At 39.7% G+C, this 26,421-nt stretch overlaps 1 protein-coding gene across 1 annotated transcript in view; it reads right to left on the reverse strand.

Moving 5' to 3' along the window:
* Positions 1–1,351: 1,351 nt before the first annotated feature.
* Phf20l1 (PHD finger protein 20 like 1) overlaps positions 1,352–26,421 on the reverse strand; it is a 78,250-nt gene continuing 53,180 nt past the window's right edge. The window contains exons 15-21 of the mRNA XM_045142704.1: positions 23,128–23,292; positions 19,371–19,552; positions 16,226–16,325; positions 14,740–14,935; positions 7,539–7,890; positions 5,141–5,303; positions 1,352–3,419 (exon numbers count right to left, since the gene is read on the reverse strand). Coding sequence (XP_044998639.1) covers positions 3,277–3,419; positions 5,141–5,303; positions 7,539–7,890; positions 14,740–14,935; positions 16,226–16,325; positions 19,371–19,552; positions 23,128–23,292 — 1,301 coding nt within the window. The 3' untranslated portion in view covers positions 1,352–3,276. The remainder of the gene's footprint in view (positions 3,420–5,140; positions 5,304–7,538; positions 7,891–14,739; positions 14,936–16,225; positions 16,326–19,370; positions 19,553–23,127; positions 23,293–26,421) is intronic.

Genomic DNA, 26,421 nt, shown 5'->3' on the forward strand with positions numbered 1-26,421 from the left:
GAGGCATCGGTATCAGCCCTCCAAGTCTCAGAGAATAATAAGGAAGAGGAGACAGAATAAATATAAGACCCAGATCAGGAGGAGTGTACTGGAATGCTGTTTTCCAGGCATGCTATGGCCATTATGTTCATGACCTCACAGCAACTGTCATAACCTGCACAAGATGCACATAATACTGGACCACTGCTCCATCATGGAAGATGGAGAAGGATATGAGGGGCCCTGCACCCCCTTAAGGAGTAAATGGGCAGTTAATGGTGACTGGGGGATCAGGAAATACTTTGCACACATATAGACACTGGTAGAACCCATGTTCTCTGATAAGTAACCCTTACCTTTCCCATAAAGGCAACCCTAATTAAACTCAGTGTATCACACTCACACATAAGGAAAAAGAGACATCAAGTTGACAATGGACTAGTTGGGCAATAAAAGGGGTTCAGTGGAAGACACATGGGAAGGAGTGTCAAGAGATGGTTATGGGAAGAGGCTAAGATCAAAATACGTTACATACAAGTATAAAAATTGTCAAAAACAATATACCTCTTTCACAATGGGGAAAAATGGGGAGTGGCCTCCTAAAACTACTAGTAAATGCTATTTGTCAGTTCAGCATATATATTGGCACAGTCTCCACTTGTGAGACAGAACAACCCAACTCTCCCAAAAGATAGTCAGTAAAAAGTTAGACAGGATTAAACAGTGTTAAGAATGCTATTGCTAATGACAGGTCTTTATTGTAAGCACTCTCTTATACTTACTTCCTTCAAGCTTAGGATGAGAAATGTTTTAAGATTTGGGGTTTTCTCAGATATTGAATTTTGCATCATACCCCGATGCACCCTTGGCAGGTGATTTTAAGTCTAAATGTGAAATTCAGTTTTGTTCCATGTACAGCTTAAATGCACAACCTGAAAGGTAATGTTAGACAGTATTTTTAGTGAGCCTACATTTTGACTACAACCTTGTCAAGAGTGGAATTTGCCATCTGAGACATACTGTTTCAGATGCCAAAATGCTACAAAAGTTTCAGACTTGGGTGCATTTCAGACTTAGGAACATCAGTAAGAAAAAGTGTGCACTACTTTAACTATGTTCACCAGAACTGAGAAGATGCATTGTTACTGGGTAAAAAGGTCATCTATATATGCACTAAGAATGCAGGCAACACCACTGTTCAAAGGTTACAGACATTATCTTCTCCATGTCTGAAAAAAACAGATGATCTAAACTCAAAGTTTAGCAGTTAGTGGTGCAGAACAAAAGCAAAGCCAGTATTTTTAAACACAGATGAACACTATAGTATCAATCTTGAAACACAGACAATAGCACAGTTACTCCACACATGGAATACAGGTACTAATTTTTTACTTTAATATGCAAATTTAATTTTTACTTTAATATGCAAATTTAAGCAACTACCCCACAATGACCTTTGCTAAAGCTTTTATCAGTATGATCTTTGACAAAGTTCATGTCTGACAGTAAACACGCAGGATGACACTTATGTACGCTCATCTTTGGCACATTTGTCAAGTTGGGAGAATCTCACAAGGCAATAACAATTTCTTACTGTTTTACACATTCTTTTAATCTACACATCAAAACATAAGGCCACAGAAAGGCAGGCTGAAATTTTAGAATATGTGGAATAGTTTTAATAAAGTTTTACATACAGTACCTTACATATAGAACAGTGTGTTTGCAAATTTAAATAATATCTGAATGTACAGTGGCATGTATTGTTATCAAAGATAAATTCAAGTTCACTGTCTATCAGTTCTAAAATGCATTTATACAGATCGCTAGAACTGATAAACAGAACGAGGCATAAAGTATTCAAGTGTAATGTCATCAAAGAGCCTCCTCTTAACAGTCTTTTATTCCCCCTTTAAAAAAAGTTCAAAACCTGTACATACATTTTAATTTTTAAAAACAGTCTGTTAAAAGGTAACATTTCATGTTAACCATCAATTTGTATAGTCTATAGTAATAAAACTAGATATGTGTGATATAAATATATGTTGATTATGTACATATGTACGTTGCATGTTTGTTTAAACAAGCATACACACGCATAACTGCGCATTTAGAACTTGGGGTGTGTACAACTCACTTGAGGACTGGCAGACAGTAGGATCTAGGCTCAAAAAAAAAAAAAATATCCAGCAAGAGCTGAGTCAGCAACTTAGTTGCCTTTGGTTTCAGAAATCTGTCCATTTGTGAGAAATCTGTCCATTTGTGATCAAAGCTAAAAATTTTGAGTGCGTACGTATCTTTCAAAAATAAAATTCATCTTCAGAAACGAAGCTTTTCCAGTATTCCACTACTAGCAGTTAAAAAAATCCACAGCTACAGATTATTTTCATTTTTTTGTCACTCCTCATCCCAGCTGAGGTCACATATAATTTTTCTCTGAAGGCAAACAGCAAGCATATCCAGGATCAAACTATATATGGAAGCCCGAATACTGCCACTTAGCTACATGTGTGACACACACACACACACACACACACACTCACACACACACTCACACACACCCGCATGTGACACACAGGTCTGTGTGGGCTGATGGCACTACGTAAGACTTGGCATGGAAGATCACACAGCACTTCAGCCTCTTTCCAGCAGTGCCATCAACATTTGGCACATCAGACCCTTCTGTAAGCCACTGTGTTTTTAGTGACTCAATGCCTACAATAAATTCCAATTATTTGGTGTTTTTAAATACATTCATAATGAAGTTAGAATTCCACAATTGTTTTCCCCAAACGTGAGACTTCCATTGTCAATTTTCTGATTCAATACATTCATCACCCAATAAACAGCTCATGATCCTACAGAAGTTTAAATAACCTAAATTTTCTTGCAGCTGGATCCAACTGCTGAGAAGGCAATTCTTAGAGCAAACATAGAACTCTGCAGAATTTAATTTCTGTTACAGTTTTGGACAAATGCTGATTTATGGATCTGGACTTTACATTAAGCACATGAGTTTCTTTCTGCAGGGTCCCCAAGGCTCACACACACCATTCCTTCACTGCAGGCCCCAGTCAGTCTGCTCAGAGGCCCTTGCATATAAACCATACCATCTGCAGCTTGCTCATTCATCTCTGATGGTAGTTTCCTTGATAAAGGTCATTTCCCATCCAAGGGACCCTACTACTGATGTCATAAATCAGTAAATGGCCAAACTTTACTAAGCTTTTTGGCTATCCACTTAATAATGATTCAACTGAAGAGAGCCATGTTCTTGTCACTAAGTGTTCACCGCTGTCATACAGAACAAAGGGTTGCTATCTGTTGTACTTTGCCCACGTCAATTAAGAGCTGTTTGATGTGTCGTTTAAGTTGGGGTAGTCTTGTAAGGGGATCTGGTGGCTCCAACTCCCCTGTGAAATCAAGCCAGCTTTCTAGAACTAGAAGAGAGAAGAGAACAAATATATTTAAATGATACCTGGATGAACATTCAGAAAATGACTTAATCAGAAGGTTAGAAAGTAATTGAGACAGAGGTTTATTTCCTTGTTTTCTGAAGGCAAATATACTCAAGATATCTGTGAAAGAGCTAGTATGTTTATATCCCAACCCACAACAATTCTAATATTCCTAATCTTTTGCCCTTCTGGGAAGCCTTTATCTGCTAGTTCTACCCCGACCCCAGCCCCCAGTTCTGGGGACTGAAACCAGAGTAGGAATTCTAGTACAGAGCTCCATTCCCTGCCCTTTCTTTTTTTTTCATTTGAATGTCTCCTTTTATTTTCTTCTGAAACAGGACCAACAGTCTCTGCACCTGACCCAGCTTTCAACTTAGACTGATTCCATCTCTACTTCACCTTCCTTATTTTAGATAGGGTCTCGCTCTGGCCCAGGCTGACCTGGAAATTCATTATGGAGTCTCAGGCTGGCATCAAAATCACAGCAATCCTCCTACCTCTGCCTCCCAAGTGCTGGGATTAAAGGCGTGAACTACCACGCCAGACTTTTCCACCTTCCTTTTTAACAAAGGAAAAGAGCTGTCAAGATCTCAGTGTGTCTCTTTAAGCTCCACCACTTTTTACTCTGTAAAATCAAACATGCAAGTGCACTAAAATTCTAGGCAGAATAATTTATATGCTACGTTTTTCTGGTTTACATTGAAAATCTAGCCTAAAATATGGAATTGTGTCATGCTGCATCAAATTAAAAACCAAACCAAAGATGCTTCTGAGAGAGGTATCTACTTCTCCTCTTAAGAGATCAAAGAGCTCCAACTTAGCACAAAAGTGATTTTTAAAAAAATTTTTAGTATTTTTTTTCAATTTATTTGAGAGTGACAGAGAAAGAGGCAGATAGAGAGAGGGAGAGAGAATGGGCACACCAGGGCCTCCAGCCACTGCAAACAAATTCCAGATGCATGCACCCCCTTGTGCATCTGGCTAATGTGGGTCCTGGGGAGTTGAGCCTCGAACAGGGGTCCTTAGGCTTCACAGGCAAGCGCTTAACCACTAAGCCATCTCTCCAGCCCACAAAGGTGATTTTGAGGGAGAACAATAAAGGATGGAGGTGGATGTACTGGAAGTCAGGATGGAAGAGTTAACATGGAGGAAACACTCCAATAGGAATCTGGTAATCAATTTGCTCTGATTTCTCAAATACAAAATGAAGATGTTTTCCTTTCCTATTTTTCAGAGTGTCTAGGAGATGATAAAATTTAAGAAAACTATCTAAAAACTTGTATACAAATTTTTTAATGTTTACCTACTTAATGTGTAGGAGTTTTAAATACTAACCAAAGTGGAAACATTTGTTTTCCTTCTCATATTTCAACTATGTTTAAAACCCTGTAAGTTGACTTCTAAAAAAAACATACTTTAATGAAATTAATCAACAATCTTCAAGTGTTCTACATTGAACCTGGACAGCCATATATCAAATATCTATGCTAAGAACAAAACAACAACAAAAATAACTAGCACTCAAACTTCCTATATTGTGCCTACATACCATGCATGTACTACACACGGTATAAGGAAAGAGACAGAGCTTCAGAGGCATGGAGGGCACCTGTAGTTTTCATCCCATCACTTTAAACAGTTTCCTTCATCCTGTCACTGAATACACACGGCAGTAGCTGTATTCGAGTTCCTTGTTACATTACCATCGACTTCTTTCTCTATAAGGTCCATCCTGCTGGTGACTTCATTCTGCACATTTTCAATGTGTGTGAGGAGATTGAGCTGCCATTGAAGATGTGAGTCTCCTGGGTCAGCAGTGCCTTTTTTATCATTATAAACATATGCTTTATTCCCTGAAGCTGGATTCTTCTCCAAAGGACCATTGGAGAAACCAAAACAAAACAAAACACAGAGATCTGAATGAAATGGAATGTCAAAAATGACAGGATGGGGGCTGGAGGGATGGCTTAGTGGTTAAGGCATTTTCCTGCAAAGCCAAAGGACCCAGGTTCAATTCCCCAGGACCTACGTTAGCCAGATGCACAAGGGGGCACAAGCCTCTGGAGTTTGTTTGCAATGGCTGGAGGCTCTGGCGCACCCATTCTCTCTTTCTCTCTCTCTGTCTTTCCCTCTTTTTCTGTCAAATAAATAAATAAAATATTTTTTGAAAAAATTGACAGGATGGGGCTGGAGAGATAGCTTAGCAGTTAAGGTGCTTGCCTGCAAAGCCAAAGGACCCACATAAGCCAGATGTACAAGGTGGTGCATGTGCGGAGTTGGTTTGCAGTAGCTGAAGGCCCTGGCACACCCTCTACCCCCACCCCCAAATAAATAAATAAATAAAAATTTAAAAAGCCAGATATAGTGGTGCTAATCCCAGCACTTGGGAGGGAGTGGTAGGAGGATCGTAGTGATTTCAAGATTACCCTGAGACTACATAGTGAATTTCAGGTCAGCCTGGGCTACAATGAAACACTCCCTCAAAAAACCAAACAAAATGAAAAATTTTTAAAATGACAGGATCCCTTCAAAACTCAACCCCCACACAAATGGTTTAAGCCAATGTTACTCTTAGAAAATTTTTATAGAAGTGCCAGCACATTGTCAAACAACACATGGTGCTCTTTCAGAGTACACATGCCTGTTATATCCCTCCTCAGTGCCTATCCCAGTGCTACCTATGGAAGGCTTCAATAAAATGTGATAGACAAATAAATGAGTCACTAACTCTATATCAAAATTAGAATGATCAGATAATTTAGACTATTTCCTTCCTCAATTAATTTCAACTCATGACTTCAGTAGAATGAGGGTAAACCAATGTAATAAAAACAAGAAAACTGTCAAAACCTGGTATAAAAATCTAGTTTGTTGGTTTTATTGATGCAGTGATGTCAATGAGATAAGGCCAAAATCTTCTAAAAACTTGAATAAATGCAAAATTTTAGTTTTTAGAACTAATCCTTTTCTTCACTAATTTGAGGTACAATTAAAATTTTACATTTCTTTATTTAGTGTGTGTGCACTTGAACACCAGGGTCTGTTTTTGTTTTTTGAGGCAAACCCATCAAACTGGTCTTTTTTTCTTTTTTATGGAAGAGAGCAAGAGCGAGAGTGAGAATAAGTGAGTGAGTGAGCGAGCAAGAGAGAGAACTGACATGCCAGGGCCTCCTGCCACTGCAATTAAGTCCAGATGGGTGCGCTACCTTGTGTGCATAGGTGACCTTGCATGCTTGCATCACTTTGTGCGTCTTACCTGGGATGTGGAAAGTCAAACATGGATCCTCAGGCTTCACAGGCAAGCACCTTAACTGCTAAGCCATCTCTCTAGCCCACAGCATCATCTCTTGCCACTGAAAACCAACGCCTATGTGGCTTTAATGTGGGTGGCGGGGGAACTGAACCTGGGTTGGCATGCTTTACAAGAAAGTGCCTTTTACTGCTGAGTCATCTCCCCAGCTCCACAAGTACTAATTTCTTTAAACACATGCAAATTTAATCTGAATTTGGGTTTATCAAAGATAACTTCTTCCGCAGGATATTAATTAACAAAATAATCTAGCACAAATTTCAGGAAATAGAGAACCAGTTTTAAAGAGGCTTTGCTAAATTGAAAACCAATAAAACAGTGGTACATCACAAAGATAATTTTGACAAATAGGATACATGGTTCTATACAGTCCATGTGTGTGTATGTATGGAAATTCAGTTTACTACAAGTGAGATTAATATGCATGTACAAATATGTTATAAATTTAAAGATAGTTATGTTTTATACAAACCACTAACATTAAGACAAATTACAACATTCATTTGTCTTTGAATGTTCTCACGAAATCCATTTGCCTTTTAGAATACAATGTGAGTCATCAATTTTTAGAGACATCTAAGGGTGCTTATAAAATGGAAACATTTGGAATTATAGCAACTTTGAATTAGGGATGATTCAATGAATAAATGGATAGTATTCTGCTGTAGCAAAAAGAAAAATGTTTTTACGTTAACTAGACACTTATGAACTTAGGAATATAAGTCGAATCCAGGAACTGAATTTATTTTATTTTAGAAGCTATTCCTGCTTTTTTACAGAACAATTTGTACCTTTTCTGGCATTCCATGATCTTTTGTGGAGTACTGTGGATGGTTTCCACCTCCCACACAGAATTCCGCTTCTTCTTCAAAGCTGCTGACATCATCATCTGAGCTCCCAGGGTCTGCAAGAGACTTGCGGTCCTCGCTGAAGCTCTGTGGCTTTTGGTAGCTGTGCTCACTTGTAATGTAAGTCCCTTCTATTTTCCAAGAGGCTTCTTTATGGTTCTGCATGTACTTCTTTCCTTCTACAGCAACTGTGTCATGGACTGTGTTCTTTTTCTCCACTCCAGTTACTACTTGATCCTCATCTTTTCGCTTTCCAGAACAAGCCCAAAGATGAAGGTCAGGATGATGTTTATTTCTTAAACCAAAAGTGGCAAAACATCAGTTTAGGTAAAAAATTGGTTTACAAGTTAAAGACCATAAATTTAAACACCAGAGTAGGAGAAGTCAGGGCCAAACACAAAGGCAAAAGGAATCTTTAATTTCCCCAGTATTTCACCCAAAATCCAAAATTCATGTCCTCCAATTTTGAGAAATAACATCAGAAAAACAAAAATGAATTTAATTCTATTGGTTACTAATGCCATTGTTTGATAGAAGCATTTTTTTTTTTACTTTTATATTAAGTTTTTGTGAGACACACACACACACAGAAAGAGAGAGAGAGAGAGAGAGAGAGAATGGGTGCACTGGGGCCTCCAGCTGCTGTAAACCAACTACAATCATGGTTCCAGGAGCTGTGAAGGCAATGTGAAAGTGTGTTTGGGGCCTGTGCACTTGGACTGGTGAGGGGCACCAGCATGTTTGAGGGCCTGGCTTGGGGTGAGTAAGAAAGTGCTGACTGCAGGTATATTTGGGGTTGCAATTGGGGAGGTTCCAACTTCTCAAAGCTTGCAGACAGCATATTATACTTGAATACCCATGCCACCAAGGCTGGATCAAACTTAAGCAGAACACTCACTGAAGATCCTACAGGGACAAACAGTTGCTTCCTCATTAACAAAATAAGACATTTACCCCAAGATGGGTGGACCCCAGTGAAAACAACAACAATGAAAGGCAACAGAGATCTCCAAGGTTGCTTATTAGTCCCACAACGGAAGCTTGCAATGAAAACATACAGGAAACAACAATGAAAACACAACAAGCTATGTGACTCTGACAAAGCAAATTGTTGAAATGGAAGGAAATCACCAAAAACAATCACATGAATGAAATGCACACAGCCTTCCTCACTAGGCTTAACTTAATTGAGGAAAACCAGAGAGAACTCAAAAGAGATAAATGAATTAAAGGTGAGTAAACAAATAGAGGACCTCAATAATCAGCTGATTAAACTTAATGAAGAAATAATCAAATGCAAGAGTTAATTCCAGGAACCATTACAAAAACAAAACCTCAGCCTGGAATTGGCATCAAACACAGACATGGACACAATGCAGAATAGCACAACAGAAAACAAAAATCAAACAGAGCTTTAAAAAGCTTCCCTAGAAGCCTTCACTAACAGAGTTTATCTTGTGGAGGATAAAAACTCTGATCTAGAAGACAAGACAGAAGAAAAAGAGTCAAAAACTTTGATAAGTTCAAAATATCATGCCAACAGTTAATAATGGAATTGTGGGATACCCTAAAACAACCAAACATCTGGATCATGGATATACTAGAAGGGGAAGAAATCCAAGCCAAAGACAGAGATAACATACAAGATAGGACCAAAGAAGTAACTCTCCAAGGTGCATCATAGTAAAGACTATAAAAAATGAAGACAAACAAAACATGCTAAACGTAGCAAGAGAGTTGCAATTCATCACACACAATTTTTCAATGGAAACCATGAAAGCCAGAAGGGCTTGGAATGAAGAACTTCAAAGCCTAAAAAACTATGACTTCCAACCCCAAATTTGGTACCCAGTTAAAGTATCCCTCACAATAGATGGTAGAAGGAAACTTTCCATGACAAGAGGCAGCTATATGATTATATGAACACAAATCCTAACCTACAGAGAATACTTCAGGAAATATTTTAGAAGAGTCAAACAACCAACCTCCAGAGCCTTATGAGGACGAACATATTGATAACCGAAACTAGAGCAGGCATAAAAGTGTGTAAGGCACCAAGCCCAGCAGGGCAGGGATTAAATCAAACATTATACTTATAACTTTAAACATTAATTGATTAACTCACAAATAAAAAGACACAAGTTAACAGGGTAGATAAGAAAAATGGACCTTTCAATCTGCTGCCTCCAAGAATCCCATCTCACCACTAAAGATAGATACCTCCTAAGGGTAAAAGAATGGAAAATTTTTTCCAAGCAAATGGAAATAAGAATCAAGCCAATGTGGATATATTAATATCTGACAAAATAGACTTCAAACAAAAAGTAATTAAAAAGAACAAAGAAGGCTACTTTTTACTCATTAAGGGAACAACAAGACAAGAGGACATTATAGTCATAAATCTGTATGCACCAAATAAAGGTACATGACATTTTAAAAAGTAAAACCTACTTTACAACCAATCAGAAATAAATCCCAACACCATTACAGTAGGGGACTTCAACACCCCACTATCATTAATACACAGATATTTCAAGCAGAAAATCAACATAAAAATAATAGATATTAACACCACAGACCAATGAGACCTAACAGACATCTACAGAATATCCCACCCCAATTCAACAGAATACACATTCTTCTCAGCAGCTCATGGAACCTTTTTTAAAATAGATCATGTATTAGGACATAAAGCATGGCTCCATACATTTAGAAAAATTGATGGAACTTCCTAGATCATATCAGAGCATAATACATTAAAGCTAGAAATTAAAAAGAAACAATAGAAATTAAACCAGCTTCTGGAGACTAAACAATATGAAACAAAAATCTGGATCTTTTAAAAACTAAACAAGATTTATAGATCCTTGGCCAATTTGACCAAAAGAAAAAAGAATTCTCAAATCTATAAAATTAGAAATGAAAAAGGAGCTAGGCATGGTGGTGCATGCCTTTAATCCCAGACTTGGGAAGCAGAGGTAGGAGGATTGCTGTGAGTTTGAGGTCAACCTGAGACTCCTACATAGTGAATTCTAGGTTTAGTCTGGGCTAGAGTGAGACCCTACCTCAAAAACAAAAATAAATAAACTGAAAGGAAAAGGTCACAGCAGACATCACTAAATTGGAAGAATTATCAGGAAATATTTTCAAAACTTCTACTGCACAAAATTGGATAATGTAGAGGAAAAGGACAAATACCTAGATACATACCACCTGCCAAAACTAAGTCCAGAGCAAATAAATCTCTTACACCTATTACATCCACCGAGATTGAAAATGTAATAAACAGCACTGGAGAGTGCTATATGAACTGCTGGCAGAAAATAGCTAACAGCCTTGTGTCCTAAGAGCGACACTGCTGTAAGAAAGCAACCAGCCTAACAAGATTTACACACCTGTGCAATAGTGGCACCCAGCCTATGTGGGTAACCACTAGTCTTTGGCCAAAAGAGAGATTATACCCATCAAAATTCCTCTTAATTAACAATGCTTCTTCCATTTAACTGCTGCTGACCTCAATCTCCATTGGAGAATCTGTTTTTCTTTTCCAGAAGGCAGTGAGAACTGAGGAGATGAACCACCCCTAGCAAATCAGTCAGGTCTCAGGTGAAACCCCAGAGGAACCGGTGAGATGACCCAAGTGCTGATTCCATGGCAAGCCTGACAACCAGCACCAGGGTGATGGAAACAGACATTGAGTATTATACACAAAATGTATCAAAACAGAAATCCAGAAGCTGCTGAGAGCTCAAGACTAAAGTAGACTTAAAACACACCCACCATGGTTCAGAGGATTTTGTGGAAGAAGGGGAAGACTGTAAGAGCCACCAAGTGGGAAGGAACATCCAGAGGCATGCCCCACCCACCACAGTGACTCACTGCTGCTCTCACAACTTCAACCCACAATACCATGGTGAATACCAGCAACCCCAATGAGGAGTGCCCTCAGTGGAATGGAGGCAGGGAGGAGGAAATTATGGTACCAACACATGATGTGTTCATGCAAAGCTTCTATTTAATAAAAAAAAGGAAATTAAAAAATTCAAATAATCCAATCAAATTATGGTGTAGAGAAAAGAACAGAGAATTCTCAAAGAAGAAAAAAGTAGGCAAGACTCATTTAAAGAAATGCTCAACATCCCTAGCCATTAGGAAATGCAAATCCAAATAACTTTGACATCCTATCTTACTCGAGTTAAGATGGCAATCATCAAAAAAATCAGTTGACAACAAATGTTGGTGAGGCTGTGGAGAAAGAAGAACCCTAATTCATTGTGGATGGGAATGTAAACTTGGACAACCACTATGAAAATGTGTCAGTATGGAGACTCCTAAAGAAGATGAAAATTGGTTTACCACCTGACCCAGCTATTCTACTCCTTGGTATCTATCCTCAGGACTCCACTCTCTCCTTAGGAGATATATGCTCAACCATTTTTACTGCTGCTCTAGTCACTATAGCTAGGAATTGGCATCAATCCAGATGTTCATCGACTGATCAATGGATAATTAAGATGTGGTACATTTACTCAATGAAACTCAACTCAGCTGTATGAAAAAAAAGAAACAATGAAAATTTCAGGAAAATGGATGGGCTTAGAAAATACCTTAAATGAGTTCATAAAGACTAAGAAAGACAAATGTCACGTGTTTTCTCACATATGTGGTTCCTAAATGGGACCAGCAGAAGAGGGTAAAAGGGAGTATGCATCAGGACTATGGGGCTTAACTAGAATGAGACTTGGAAAAAGAGGAACAGGGGGTGGAGGGGGTTTCCAGATAAATCAGTAGAGGGAAAGAATATTAGGGTGGGAGGCTGGGTGGGAGGGCTACGCGAATGGGAGAGTAGGGAAGGGAACTATACAAAACCAAAGTTGAAAGCAGTTACCACAATAGGAACCTTCCTCCTGGAAACCAGTATACAAGCTAGAATTCCCTATTATGAGAGGTAGGTGACCAGACTGAAATGTCCAGTAGAAGACGGAGAAAGTTTATGCTTTAAACCAAGGGTTCTGGCTTATGGATCCCACGGTCTGATCTGGATTAACCCCCACACCAAGAAATTGGCCACAGTGATCTCTGTGGTTCTCTCCAATAAATTACCCTTTGCCAAGCACTTGGTTACCAAACAGAACTGAAAGTTAAGACTCTATTGCTGAAGACACTATAGGCTGCCATCTCAGAACACCAAGAGACAGGTGAGTACTAAGAGGAAAGACAGTCCTCACCTGGAAAACACCCATGGTACTGGAAGGTGATATGGAAACTAATGCCCATACCATTCCATAGCACCAGTGGGCAAGAGACACTGCAAGACACAGAATCTACCAGCTAGAGTAGAAGTACACACTTGTACAATAGTGGCCCACACCCTTTGTGGGTAACCACCTGCCTCTGATTGGATATGAGGCTCACTCAGTGGGAAAGAACTCATAACTAGTACTGGAAACCAAGTCAGCAGCCTATGATCAGAAAAATCACATCACCCAGAGAGAAGCCCCAGTGTTCTTTTACAGGTGGAGTGGATAGCTCATCAAAATGTCTCTCAAGCCAGACATAGTGGCACAACCTTTCATCCCAGCACTTGGGAGGCAGAGGTAGGAGAACCGCTATGATTTCAAGGCCAGCCGGAGATTACGTAATGAATTTTAGGTCAGCCAGGGCTAGAGCGAGACTGAACCTCAAAAAAATAAAATAATAAAATAAAACAGTCTCTCAAGCTCCTACACATATCCCATTTAATCAAAGCTGTCCTCACCCTTAGTCAGACAATCTGTTTTATCTTACAGATGGCAGAGAACACTGGGAGATCCAAGATCAATCAATACAAGAAGACAGATGAATGCTCACAATGAGATGTGCCACTTCTACCACATTTACTGGGATCTATAAGAAATTGCAGAGGAAGCCATATAAATATTGCTCTCAATTCTAGCTCAACATCCACACCCAGGAAAATAGCAACAAACACGGGCAAACCAAAACACATCATAGCAGAAATAGAGAGGCTGCAGCGAAGTCAACACTGAGAACACACACACCGAGGCTCAGGGGCTGTTGCAGAAGAGGGGCAAGAGGAATGTAAGAGCCACAGGTGGGTGGGAATGGTCTGAAGCACAGCTCCTCCAAGAGATGGAGTCCCTAACTACACCACAGTGAACCCTACTGAGGAGGGACTCCAGAGAAATGGGGATGGGAGAAATACTACAACCTATGTTAAAAAATTAAGCTGGGCATGGTGGTGCACGCCTTTAATCCCAGCACTCGGGAGGCATAGGTAGGAGGATCACTGTGAGTTCGAGGCCACTCTGAGACTACATAGTGAATTTCAGGTCAGCCTGGGCTAGAGTGAGACCTTACCTCAAAAAGCAAAAACAAAACAAAACAAAAATTAATTAGAAATCACAAGGGAAGGATGAAGGTCATGCCGAAACACAGGTGTTAGGGAGAAGGGTAATTTTCTAGCCAAAATGAGTCCAAGTGAAGAAAATCTTGAAGAATGAGTAGAAAAACACTGCTTCATATAAAACCTAGGATCTTCTTGTTTATTATTTTAAGAAAATTCTGCCCAGGAAATAGAGAAAAATGAACACAAGGGTTGAGAGTATTCAGATAAGCTACACAGAGGGGCTTGGGCTTTTCTTGACAAGAAGAGTGCCTGGCACAGATCTTATTTGCACAGCACGGAGGCGTGTGTGTCTCATGATTTGCTGGCTCCTTACTCCATTGGAATGAATCAGAATCTGAATAGAGAATATACTTGTCTTTCCTAGAACCTCATCACCACAGCACTTCCAAAGGACACGAACCACAGGCTCAGCAAAGAGATAAGCACATACACTACCAGCTCCACTAGTGCTTACGACAGTAACGGCAGTATTAACCTTCAGCCATGCTTGACTCTGCCAGGGAAATAGCTAGACAGAGCTTGTCATCCACAAAGTTACTGACTCATCATTCCTTAACTGAAAAAAGTTGATTTCATTTAAATATCTATTCTGTTGTCTGAATTATACTTTGGACCATCAAAAGAGCACTGACATCATTTTTATTTTTCTTAGCTTGTTTTACATTTATGGTCAACTGCTGCTTTATTTTCTTTTTGGTTTTCATTCAAATGTGTGACCCCACCCTCTTCACTTACTTTAGTATTCCAATCTTCAGCTGTAACCCGTGCAGTACTTCTGTCACACCATAGACATCAGCAAGCAGATGATGTGTGGAAACTATCTTTTTGGCATTGAGATGAGAATAGTTTTCTTTTAAAAAAGATAACCCACACATTCTCCCATTATTCAACCAGTCCTTATCATAACGGTATTTTGCACTCCATCTCTGACCTGTAGGTGAAGTTGACATTAAAGTCATAAAGGATTCTACTTATTCAGAGTTCCTTCCCTACCAACACTCCTCACTGAGCAAGACAAGCTCTGTGTTTAAAAGTGGATTCAAAACCAGAATAAGACTGAGGAACAGTGCTACAGAGTCCTTCCAAGACCTTTGGTGTGCTTGCTCATTAGGAAAAGCAATGCCACTGAGGGTGTGGTCAGTGGATAATACCTGCGAAGGGAACCTTGACCTACTGCCGTCTAGGATGACTAAAGGGTTGGACACAGTCCACTGGGGTTCTCCTTTCTTTACTCACTCTGACCTAGATGACATGGAGCTGCAGTTGAGCAAAGAGCCTGCTTTCATGCCTATAATCTCAGAGTCCTGTAACAGCCATAAGCCTCAATGTTAATGCTAGCAGGATTCCCTTACAATTAGATTCTCCTGTGTTTGTGACTCTACTATACTGTCAGGTGGCTAAATGCATCATCTTGGTATAGCATTTGCAAACAGAAGGCTTCAGTAAATGCTACTGAATGAGTAGTGCATGTCTACATTTATTTTTAATAAATATACTGAACAGTAAATGTCTACAGCATAGGTTGAAAGAAAAAACAAGTGTCTACATTCAAATATCTCGAAATTCTTCTCTTGCTTCTCACTGAACTTTTTCCTCATCTTTTTGATTGATACAAGAACAGTTCAGTTATATATTACTTGAAAATAATTAGTTATTTTTGCCTTAGGGGCTGAAACTGTATTCTGTATACAAAACATGCTATTTGAAGAGTCTCTTAGCCTAGAAGAAGATAAGAAGAAAAAGCACAATGGACCTGTAGTCATGTCTGTCTGCCATATCTAGGTACATAAGCATGACACTATCTGAGTTCTAGCTGCTTCATTAGTGAAATAGAGGTGTTTATGAGCAATAATAGGAGACCCCGTCGGTAAGCAGTACCAGAAATTTCTCCAAAGCCATGTCAGATGGATACATTTGGGGAGTGATGTTCTATTGAAGTCACCATTAATCAGCTAGCTAGAAATCACCACAGGAGCAGACAAAGACTAGCTTTTTCTTCAGAATAAAAGCAGTAATTCTCCCTTTGAGCAAGGTCATTTTGTTCCTACACTTATGCAAGTATGTTTTTCTTGGAGATATCTCTACAAGTCAAATTATAACAGTGAAAAAGTGTGCTCAACTGGTGTGATGGCACCAGCTTAGCAAGAAGTACAGATGCTGCACACAGTGGCCATGCTCTAGAGATGATATCGCATGCCCCACATGGGGCCCAGGACGTTACCTGGAGGATCCCGGCAGATGTAACAGATGTACTGCTCCGGGATGCTGTCCTCCAGTAGCCCCATGCACACACTGTGCTGCCAACACAGGCATTCTTCACACTAGAGAAGACAGAAGAGGCTTCTAGTGCTAGCTGAAAGGTTACCTCAAACAGAACACCTCCCTACTTGCATTTCCTAGCCTGATTTAACAACACACTTCACGATTTAAGATGAATTTATCTTTAAAACAATAGTATACTCCAAGAACTTCCATCTAGGACATCAGTTAAGACATGCTTTGATACATTACTTAAGATTATAAAAATGCCAGTATTTTACCACCCATTTCTTATTGACTCTTAAGCAACACATCCTCAAAGCTTAAAAACATCATATTAAAGTACAGCAGGCATTTGTTTAGAGCAAATTTGTAGTAACCCCTGTAACAATGACCTTTCAAGATACATTCATGTAGTGAAACCATTAATCAGTAGTACCTTTACTGTAGAACATCAGCGGCAAAGGGTAAAACAAAGGAGATTTCACTGTCCTCATTCTGTTAAAATTGTCTCCAAATTTTCTACCATGTTACCACAAAATATGGGATATACTTTAATTTTTTATTAGAGATACTCTTATGAACTCCAGATACATGCACCCTGTGATAGTTTGATGTTCCTGCAGAGATGTTATTAAGTTTGCAGATCTACCCCAAGAAGTCAGACTCCTGCTATGGGGGAGGGGCGTGTCACTGAATTCCAGCCTAAGGTATGCAGAATTCTGCCTGGGTCCTTGCTGCCTGCTGTAGTTCCCAGCTGCTGTTTGGTGGTGGCTCTCTCTGCATGGATCTATGAAAGGGGGAACACTTTCTTCTGTCATTATGAACTTTCCCTGGATCTGTAAGACTGAAATAAATCCCATTCCTCCCATTAACAGTGTCTGGTTTGGAGGTTCATCCCAGCAGTGTGGACCTTACTACAATAGAAACTGATATGAAGAAGTAGGGTCATAGCTGTAATGAATCAAACCATATGAATTTTGGTCTTCTGGAACTTTTGTTCTGGAGGAATGGACACGGATGTGGTACTTGCAACTGAAGATACTTTCTAGAGTGCTAAGCCACAATTTATGGGTTATTCCTGTGGCAGTCTGAAAACGCAAAGTACAGAGAGAATTGCATTTGAAGGCTTTGCTTAGGAACTTTCAAAGGGGAAGGGAAAACTACAAAGAACTTCGTTGGAACTGGGACACTTGTAGAAGGACTGGCTACAGCCCATGCCCAGATAGTTTGATCAAGATTCAATTTGTAATCAACTGATATGCTTGACTAAAGACATAAAACTAAGAGATTTAAGATTTAAAGTTAGAAAAGTTCATACAAGTTTAGAGTTACTGGCACAGAGACTAGTTTTATGTTGCTGAAGCTACTACTGCCAAACCCATTAGAAGTCGTAATTAAGGAAAATGGCCCAACTACTTTACACTGAATCAATGGCAAGGATGCCTGAGGAATGCCTGAATAGCAGAAATGCCAACTCTTTTGAAAGGAGATAACTTAAAGGAAGGAACCTACTCTTCAAAGTCACAATTTGTCCCAAATTAAGAATATGGCTGTGGCCTGCACACCTGGTATTGATTTCAGAAACATAAAATATACGTGGAGTGGTCATGAAGTACACAGAGTTCCAGTAGCCACTGCAGAGACATGGCAAGTGAGGCAGGGTGTGATGACCCAGTGAAGACGGCAGTGAAACAGTTGGAAGATTGTGGTTTACATGGAGAGTCAAGGTGTTTTAGGTATATCAGGGCTATACAAGGGCTACCATGGAGCACTGTTAGCTTCGGATGGAAGTTTTCCCTGGCTACTCAGACCAGCTGGACGGGTGGAAAGGGATAATCCAGAGACTGTTGGTCATTTGTTATGCATACTGGACTTGAACTGCAGATGTTTACCAAATGGTGGCTGAGTTTACAATGGTCAACTCCCTCCTTATTATGCCTTAGAACAATGTTTACTTTGTGTCATTATATGTTAGATATAACTTGTTTGATTTTACAGGACTCAGAATTAAGAGACAGTTTTAAATCTCAAATGAAACTCTGGACTTTGTAACAATCTTAAATTGGTAAAGAGTCTGAGAACATTTGAAATGGGACTAAATGCAATTTACAATGTGAGATGGTCATGAGTCTACTGGGGGATAGTGGATGGAATGTGGTAATTTGAATATATGTCCCCCAGTAGATCCAGGTGTTATGAAAACAGAGTTTGTAGCTTCTGCCCATAGCAGACAGACTCCTTCTGGGCAGTAGGGACATGTCACTGGGGGCAGAACAGAATTCCAGACTAAGGCCTACAGGGTCCTTACAGCTGCTTGTTGTGGCTCTCTGGCATGGATCTATGAGAGGGGCCAGCTTTGTCCACCATTATAAAACTTCTCCTGGATCTATAAGCCTAAGATAAATCCCGCTCCTCCCATAAACTGTGTCTGGTTTGGAGGTCCACCCCAGCAATGTGGAGCTGATTACCACACACCATTTTGTGCATCTGGCTTTACATGGGTGCTGAGGAATGAAACCTGGATAGTTATGAAATGCCTTAGCTGTTGAGACATTTATTAAGCCCTCTCCTTTAAATAATATTTATTGATTTTCAAGCAGAGAGAAGATATATAGAGAGAAAGAATATGAGCATGCTATGGCCTCTAGCTTCTGCAAACTCCAGTGTATGTGCCACTTTGTGCATCTAGCATTATGTGGGTACTGGAGAATTGAACTCAAGTTGTTAGGCTTTGCAGGCAATTGTCTTAACCACTGAGCAAACTCTCCAGTCCCTCCTTTTTTGAGAATACTCGACATTATTTTACAATTTCTCTTCTTGCAGAGTCACTATGTACTGCTAATTAAGTACCTGTAGGGGCAATGCTGTGGCTGACCATTAATATGGAGTTGGACCTTGAAGGCTTCCCTTTAACTTCTTTAGTAAACGGGAAGTGACATTAAGTTCCTACCTCATGGAATAAATGTCCTCACCATTTCTGCTGGGACTGACAGCACAGTGGTGTGCTAGAATCTATACTTTTGGTGGATGGCCAGTACAGGGAAAGCACTTTGATACAGCTGCTGAGTGCTAGAAGTTATTCAGAAGAGAGGCCAACCAGCTACCTGGATCATGAAACCGTTCTCCTCGTCCAGCTCACAAATGCATCGCACAATCTCATTGAGAGCATCATCTTCATCCTGAGACTCCTCAAAGTTGGTGGAATCAAAGTCTTGATTGTATTCATCCCCACTCAGAAGCAAGCTTTCTGTTGAAGAATCGTCTAGGAATTCCATGTCTGACAAGTCTAAAATGCACATGAAAAGTATATTCAGAATCTTCCCCCATTCTGGCATCAGTTTTTAGAAAGGAGCAATGGGAAGTGAGTGTATGCATTTAAATAGGGACAAACAAATATGGATGGACTACCAGATACTGAATAAAAACAGGTATGCTATTGAACCCTGGTAGTCCTATTGCTTTCCATTTCAGTGCAGAGCTGCTGTAAGTAACACTAAGCAGCCCCTGCTTAGAAGAGCTTGCAATGAAGGCAGAGACTAGCAAGTAATCCTTCCTTACTTTCCACACACTGACAGACTTTTGATGCAGTGTTCACAAATCTTATCTCGATTGGTTGTAAAAGAATGACCTGAAGAGTTAACTACTACACCATGCACACCAAACACTTTAAAGTCACTAAATACTAACTGCCAAGCTGGCTGTGGTGGTCATACTTATAATCCCATAATCTCAACAGTAACAGATTTTGACATTTAAAAATTCTTCCTAGCATTATATAGCTTATTAAATTTTGCTCCTAAATTATTGCAGAGCCTCACATTTTAAAATTTATTCTTGTTCGTTGCTAACTTAATGTGCAAGCTTACCAGATCTTTATCCTTTTTTTGATGTAAGCATAAATTAAAATACATTTGTACTTATAAGTACAATTTTAAAGGGTATGCCAGGCGTGGTGGCGCACGCCTTTAATCCCAGCACTCGGGAGGCAGAGGTAGGAGGATCGCCGTGAGTTTGAGGCCACCCTGAGACTACATAGTGAATTCCAGGTCAGCCTGAGCCAGACTGAGACCCTAACTTGAAAAAAACAGAAACGAAAACAATAACAACCAAAAAAGGGTTAAGCTTGGAGGCAACATTTGTAAATCATTCAGAAGGTTGAGGCAGGAGGATAATGAGTTTAAAGGCAAAGGGCTGAAGAGAAAGTTCAGTGGATAAAGTGCTTGCCCCACAGGCATGAGAGCCTGAAGTTCAGATTCTGAGCATCCAAGAAATATTGGGTGGGCATGGCAGTTTGCCTGTAAACCCAGAGATTGGGAGGTTGAGACAGGGGAGTCCCTAGGCCAACCTGGCCAGCTAGACTAGCTAACCTGGTAAGCCCTGGGTCCATGTGAGACTGCCTCAGTAAGTAAGGTGGACAATGATTGAGGACGTCTGACACTGGCCTCTGGCCTACATTTGTGTGCGCACACATGCCCAAGCATCTACACCACACACATAAATATGCAAAAACAGAGTTCTAGGCCAGCTTGTCCCAAATGAATAAATAAATAATACACAAACAAAATAAAAATACACACATACTGACTGCCTTGTATAAAAGTCATGTGTTCTTAATTTCATCAGTACTCTTAAGCTAGGGCCTGGATTTCCAAATAATCTTTAAAATGCATTAATTTAACTTTGATGAAAACCTTACATACATTAATAATCATGTTTTATGTACTAGACTTAGATTACATGGACATCCACGACATGCAACTTGATTTAAATGCCAAGTTTTAAGTTTGTGTTTCTGACCAGGTCACTGTCAAAACCTATCATTTTGCTCACACTATTGAGAAGGGGAAAAAATATCAAGATAAACATAATTTTTATTTATGACAACATTAGGAAAAGGGATAAACTGACACCAAAGAAATTTTTGCAGAAGAGGAGAGATATGTTACAGAAAATAAGTGCTCACAAGATCGATGGCAGAAGACCTCAATGACTGCTCTGTGTGTCTACAGTGGATGCTGCTCAGCTAGACAATTCCTACCTTGAGGACCCTCCATGCAAGTCAGGTTCTCAATCATTCTTTTACCTGTTCACCACTTATCTCCCCTTGTTGGAATGTCAGAATCCACAGGACAAGTGTAATAAAGGCAACTATATAATATGCCCCTTCTGTAGAGCTAAGGACGACTATTTTACACACACACACTATATGTATATATGTATATACACAAACACACACATACAGCTATCCAGTATGTGAGTAGATGAGGTATGGAGAGTTGATAGAGAAAAGAACTTTCTTTTCAGACTTAGACCAGATGGAACTTTGCTGGACACAAAGTACACCACTGCCAACAAAACCTATGCTAATTATAAACTGTATGAGGGGCTGGAAGTACAGCTCAGTGGTAGAGCCCATGTCTAGAATACAGGAGGCTCCTGTTTAATCCTCAGCACTACTACAAACAGTACATATGACTTGGTTTCTTACCTGAGTGCTTTAGTTTTGATTTGTTAATGTTTTACAGAAAAAAAAAGTTTTCCTCTTTTAGGATATGCTTCATAAAGTCAGTAGAAATAATAATAAACACTTGAAACACTCAAAAAGTCAGGAGCATAGATATGAAAAATCATTCTCATATTAACAAAATCACTCATTTTGAAATTCTAAAGAAAATAGCATCCATTCGTAATCTTGCTTAAATCTAAAACTCATTATTTTCTCTACTGCTTTATTAAGTATAAATTCATGTTTCAAAATAGCAGAACTCTCCTGGCGTGCTGGCTCAGGCCTATAATCCCAGCACTTGGAAGGCTAAAGTGGGAGTACTGCCAGGAGTTTGAGGCTAGCCTGGGCTACAGAATGAATTCCAAGTCAACCTGGGCTAGAATGACACCCAACCTCCAAAAGATAATAAAAAATAAAAAAAAAATGGCATATCAGATGAATTATAACCAATACTGGTGGATTTAAAACTATGCCACTGAATGGAACTAGTAGGTAATCAACATGTACATGCATTTTTTAATGGCGCTAGCATGAAAATTTAACAAGTTGACCAGAAAATCCTGTTTGAATAACCAACTTGAAAAAGTACTAAACATGTGCTTGGTTGAACTTTGGGCCCACTCACAAAGATTCCTGGGTTTTAGCAAAGATGAGGCCCCATCCTTCCTTCTTCATTTCCTAACTCTGGTCCCTACTATTCTCTTCTCAAGCCACTGTAACCAGTGAACAAAGCTGGGACACACTCCTCTTCACTGTGCATAGCACTGGAAAGAAAAGTGATGTCAACCATGTCCACCAGCAGGACTAGAACTGAAGGAGAACCTGACAGATTCCACCCAGGACTCTTTCCACCGAAATGTGGCAGTCTATCTATGTCAATGTGAGGGTGCCTAAATTCTGTGCTTGTATCACTGACCTGACCCCCAGCCCAGATCTTAGGGTACAGGTGTATCTATGACAGGAATTCAAAGAACATTTTTAAGACTATGATTAATACTTGGCAGAAAAAACATTATCTTTGCAGTTCACCTGTTTAGCTACACGCACTCACACACAATATGTGCATGCACACACATATGTGGGTAGCAATAGCACATTACAAGCTAATAGGAGAGAACAGGAAGTCTAAGTAAAAACACCGATGGGTAATTGGCACAAAGCAGGCATTTATCTTTCACCACTCAGTCAACTTTTCTTCAGTGATCAATTTTCTACTGTTGAGGCTTTGTTTATGTAACCACTGTAAATGGTGTAGCCTGCATGAACAACACTCCACACAGTACACTTCTACACTATTCTCAGTCCACAGTGAGGAATCTTAGATTTTGTCTCAACTATTACATGGTCACACATACTTTCACCACTAAGATCGACGGACAGAATTGCCCTTGGGTACTGATAAGTTGAAGTCTTCTCCATGAATGTGCTTCGTGGAGCCAGAGAACTGCTAGAAGATCGAGTTAGTGGAGAAGAACACCTTTCCAAAAATTCTAAGGAACTGTCTTCATAGTCTGAGTAGTCTGTAACAGAAGAACATAAAGGACTATTAGTACACACTCCAGAAATTCAGTCAGTACGAACACCTGGAGGACGGCATGATGTGAGACATGTAAACAATCATGGCAACACTTTTACCACCTATGGTCAGCTATCATTATGCATCTGACAGAGAAATTAGCAACTCCACACAGTATAAGGCTGGCTACCAGTAAACTCCTGTAGTCCAGAAAAGAAAAAGGATATTTCTGTTTTCTTCCATTAAGCTCACAACAGCTATTTCTGCAGCAAGATTTTTTTTTTTTTTTTGCAATGTGGTAAAACATTTTCCTTACTGACTAGTATACTGATTATTACAGTGATAATTTGATTGATCTTTAAAACCAAAACCGTTGTGGGAAATGAACTAGGCCTGTCAAATGACTGATCTTGGTCTGGAGAAATGGCTCAGTGGCTAAGGCATTTGCCTGCAAAGCCTAAGGACTCAGGTTTGATGACCCAGGACCCATGTAATCCAGATGTATCTGGTGGCACATGTGCCTGGAGTTTGCTTGCAGTGGCTATGGGCTCTGGCATGTCCATTCTCTCAAATAGATAAATATATAAAAATTAAAAAGAAAAACCTGATCTTCACAGCTTGGGATGAGTTATACAGATACAGGCTAAAAGAGGTGCACCATTCAGCTTACAGGAGGGCAGGTGGGGTTCTGGGTACTCTGAAAGGTCTGAAAGCCAATAGCACATGACATCTCTGAGAAGCCCTAGACTGAGCTTGGAGCACAGTATGGAACAGATACGTGACTAGACAGAGAGCAACCACATGTTTTTACTTTTTAAAATCCTAACAAAAAAATGTCATCCAAAGGCTCTAAGTGGGGGCAGTTTGCGTCCCAGGTCTGCTTCCATTTATACTAGATCACTCCAGTCAGGAACAGAGCTGGAAGTGGAAGATGGCACATGGAGAAATAAGGAGGCCAGTTACAGATCACTTCAGTGGGCCAGGTGAGACAATGCTGGCACATTGGTTTGGTATGACAGCAGCAGAAGGGAAGAGGAGGACAAGGATGCTATGATTTACAGCCTGGAGGCCATGAGCATAGATGATGTCGAAACAGGTTTTCACGTTTCTGCTTGAGGGACTAGGTGATGACAGTGGGTTGAACATCATTATCCAAGAGGTACGAAAACCAGAGAAGGACCATGAGTTTCCAACACAGCTTTCTTCATAACATGGAAGAACATACCTAGATACCACCTACATGAATCTAAAGATGCAGGACTTAGGGTGGCGAGAAATAACATGATTTTAAGAATAGAGAAGAGGGCTAGAGAGATGGCTTAGCAGTTAAGGTGCTTGCCTGCAAAGCCTGACTCAGGTTCAATTTCCCAGATCCCATGTAAGCCAGACGCTCAACATGGCACACGTGTTTGGAGTCCGAATACAGTGGCTGGAGGCCCTGGTACACCAATTCTCTCTTACTCTCTTTCTCAATGAAAAAGGCTAGTCTGTTGGGCTTGCCTCAGAGAGAAAGAGAGAGAGAGAAGATATCCCTCTTGTTTAAATAGGAACAAAGAAAAAGATGCATTAGTACACATGTGGACAAAAGGACAAGTTTCCATGTGTTATGTCTACTTTCTCAACTGAGTCAGGCTAGAGTAAGAGATGGAAAAATGAAGAAAAGTTGAATAAAAGTATGAGAAAAGAAAGGAAAAAAAAATTATGGGAGAAAAATAACAGCACTGGCTAATACTGAATCATTATGTGAAGCTGGAGGTTGTGATAGGCAGAATTTAGTCTCCACATTACCTACACCCTAAGCCCTGAGAATCTGTAAATACATCAAGTAACATGGCAAAGGAGATCAAGATGCAAATGGAATTCAACTAACCATCTGTGTTTAAAGGAGGGAAAGTCTTGTGTGTTATCTGGTTAAATATAACATAATCCTAAGGGTCCTTAAAAATGAGAGAGGCTTAAGTGTTAATGTCAGAATGAAATACAGGACAGACTGGACTGGCTAATGCTGGCTTAGGGGAAGTAACCTCGCTTTGCAGACCAAAGAAGGCAAGGATATGGACTGTTGGAGCCTCCACAGAAGAACAAGCCCTGCTGACAAATACTGCTTTACCACTCGGACTTCTGAGCTTCAGGATTTGAAGATGATAAGCATGTCTTCACTAATTCACTGGTACAGATATCTGTGACCTCTAGCCTTTTCTCTAATGTGAAAGTTAAAGGCTTACATCCTTTTGCTCACTCACTTTCCACTTGTGTGTGTATGTTCCTTTAAGTTCTGACCCCTTTTCAATCTCCCTGGAAATCCCTTTCATCTTGTCATTGATATTAATTTTCTAAAATAAACTTTATAATTTAGCCTTTTCAGAATCTATTTCCTCCATTATTTGTTGGAATGTACAAGCATCTAAAACTTGGGGTTTATAGGAGGAGGAGCACAACTCCCTGCACTCCAGAATCTGGCAACAAAATAGGAACACCCAGGATATGAATTTTAAGCCAACATTCAAAGCTGCCCTCTTATCCACTATTTCTTATACCAACTCTTAGCAAAGAGTAAAAGGGGAAACAAACTGATTCTAAAAATAGTGAAAAAAAATCACAATTTGACGATAAAAGATCAAATGGCTAACACTAACGGTTCTATACTATATCAGCAAATAAATACAAATTTCCTAGCATTCTACAGCTTGTTTGCATTCCCACTCCAATCCCATTTGGTTACTAGAAGTCTATTGCTATATGTCAAGGGTTCACTGAGAGGCAATCCTCTCCTCTGATGCTTTGCTTCTCTGAGATTTAGACAGATTATTCTGTATCACTCCTGCCAGACCTATTTATAGACATGGTACAGGTATCAATCATATCACTCACTCTATAAGCACTTACATGTTTGCTTATAAGCTCTGTGAAGGAAACCATTTACTATGAAGTCTTTGGATTCTCTGCATCTCTAACTCTATTTCTCTATGACATCTTTTGTTTTCCTCACACTCACAAGCATGTAGAAGAGGTGAAGTGACCTGCTCAAAGCAACACAGCTAAAAACTTGAAAAATATCCTCTGGAAACCCCAACATGGTAATTTTCTGTATACATAGATGGAATACAGTGCTAGTTTTATATCTGTAAAAGTA

This window comes from Jaculus jaculus, chromosome 2 (genome assembly GCF_020740685.1).
Source record: "Jaculus jaculus isolate mJacJac1 chromosome 2, mJacJac1.mat.Y.cur, whole genome shotgun sequence".
Lineage (NCBI taxonomy): Eukaryota > Metazoa > Chordata > Mammalia > Rodentia > Dipodidae > Jaculus > Jaculus jaculus.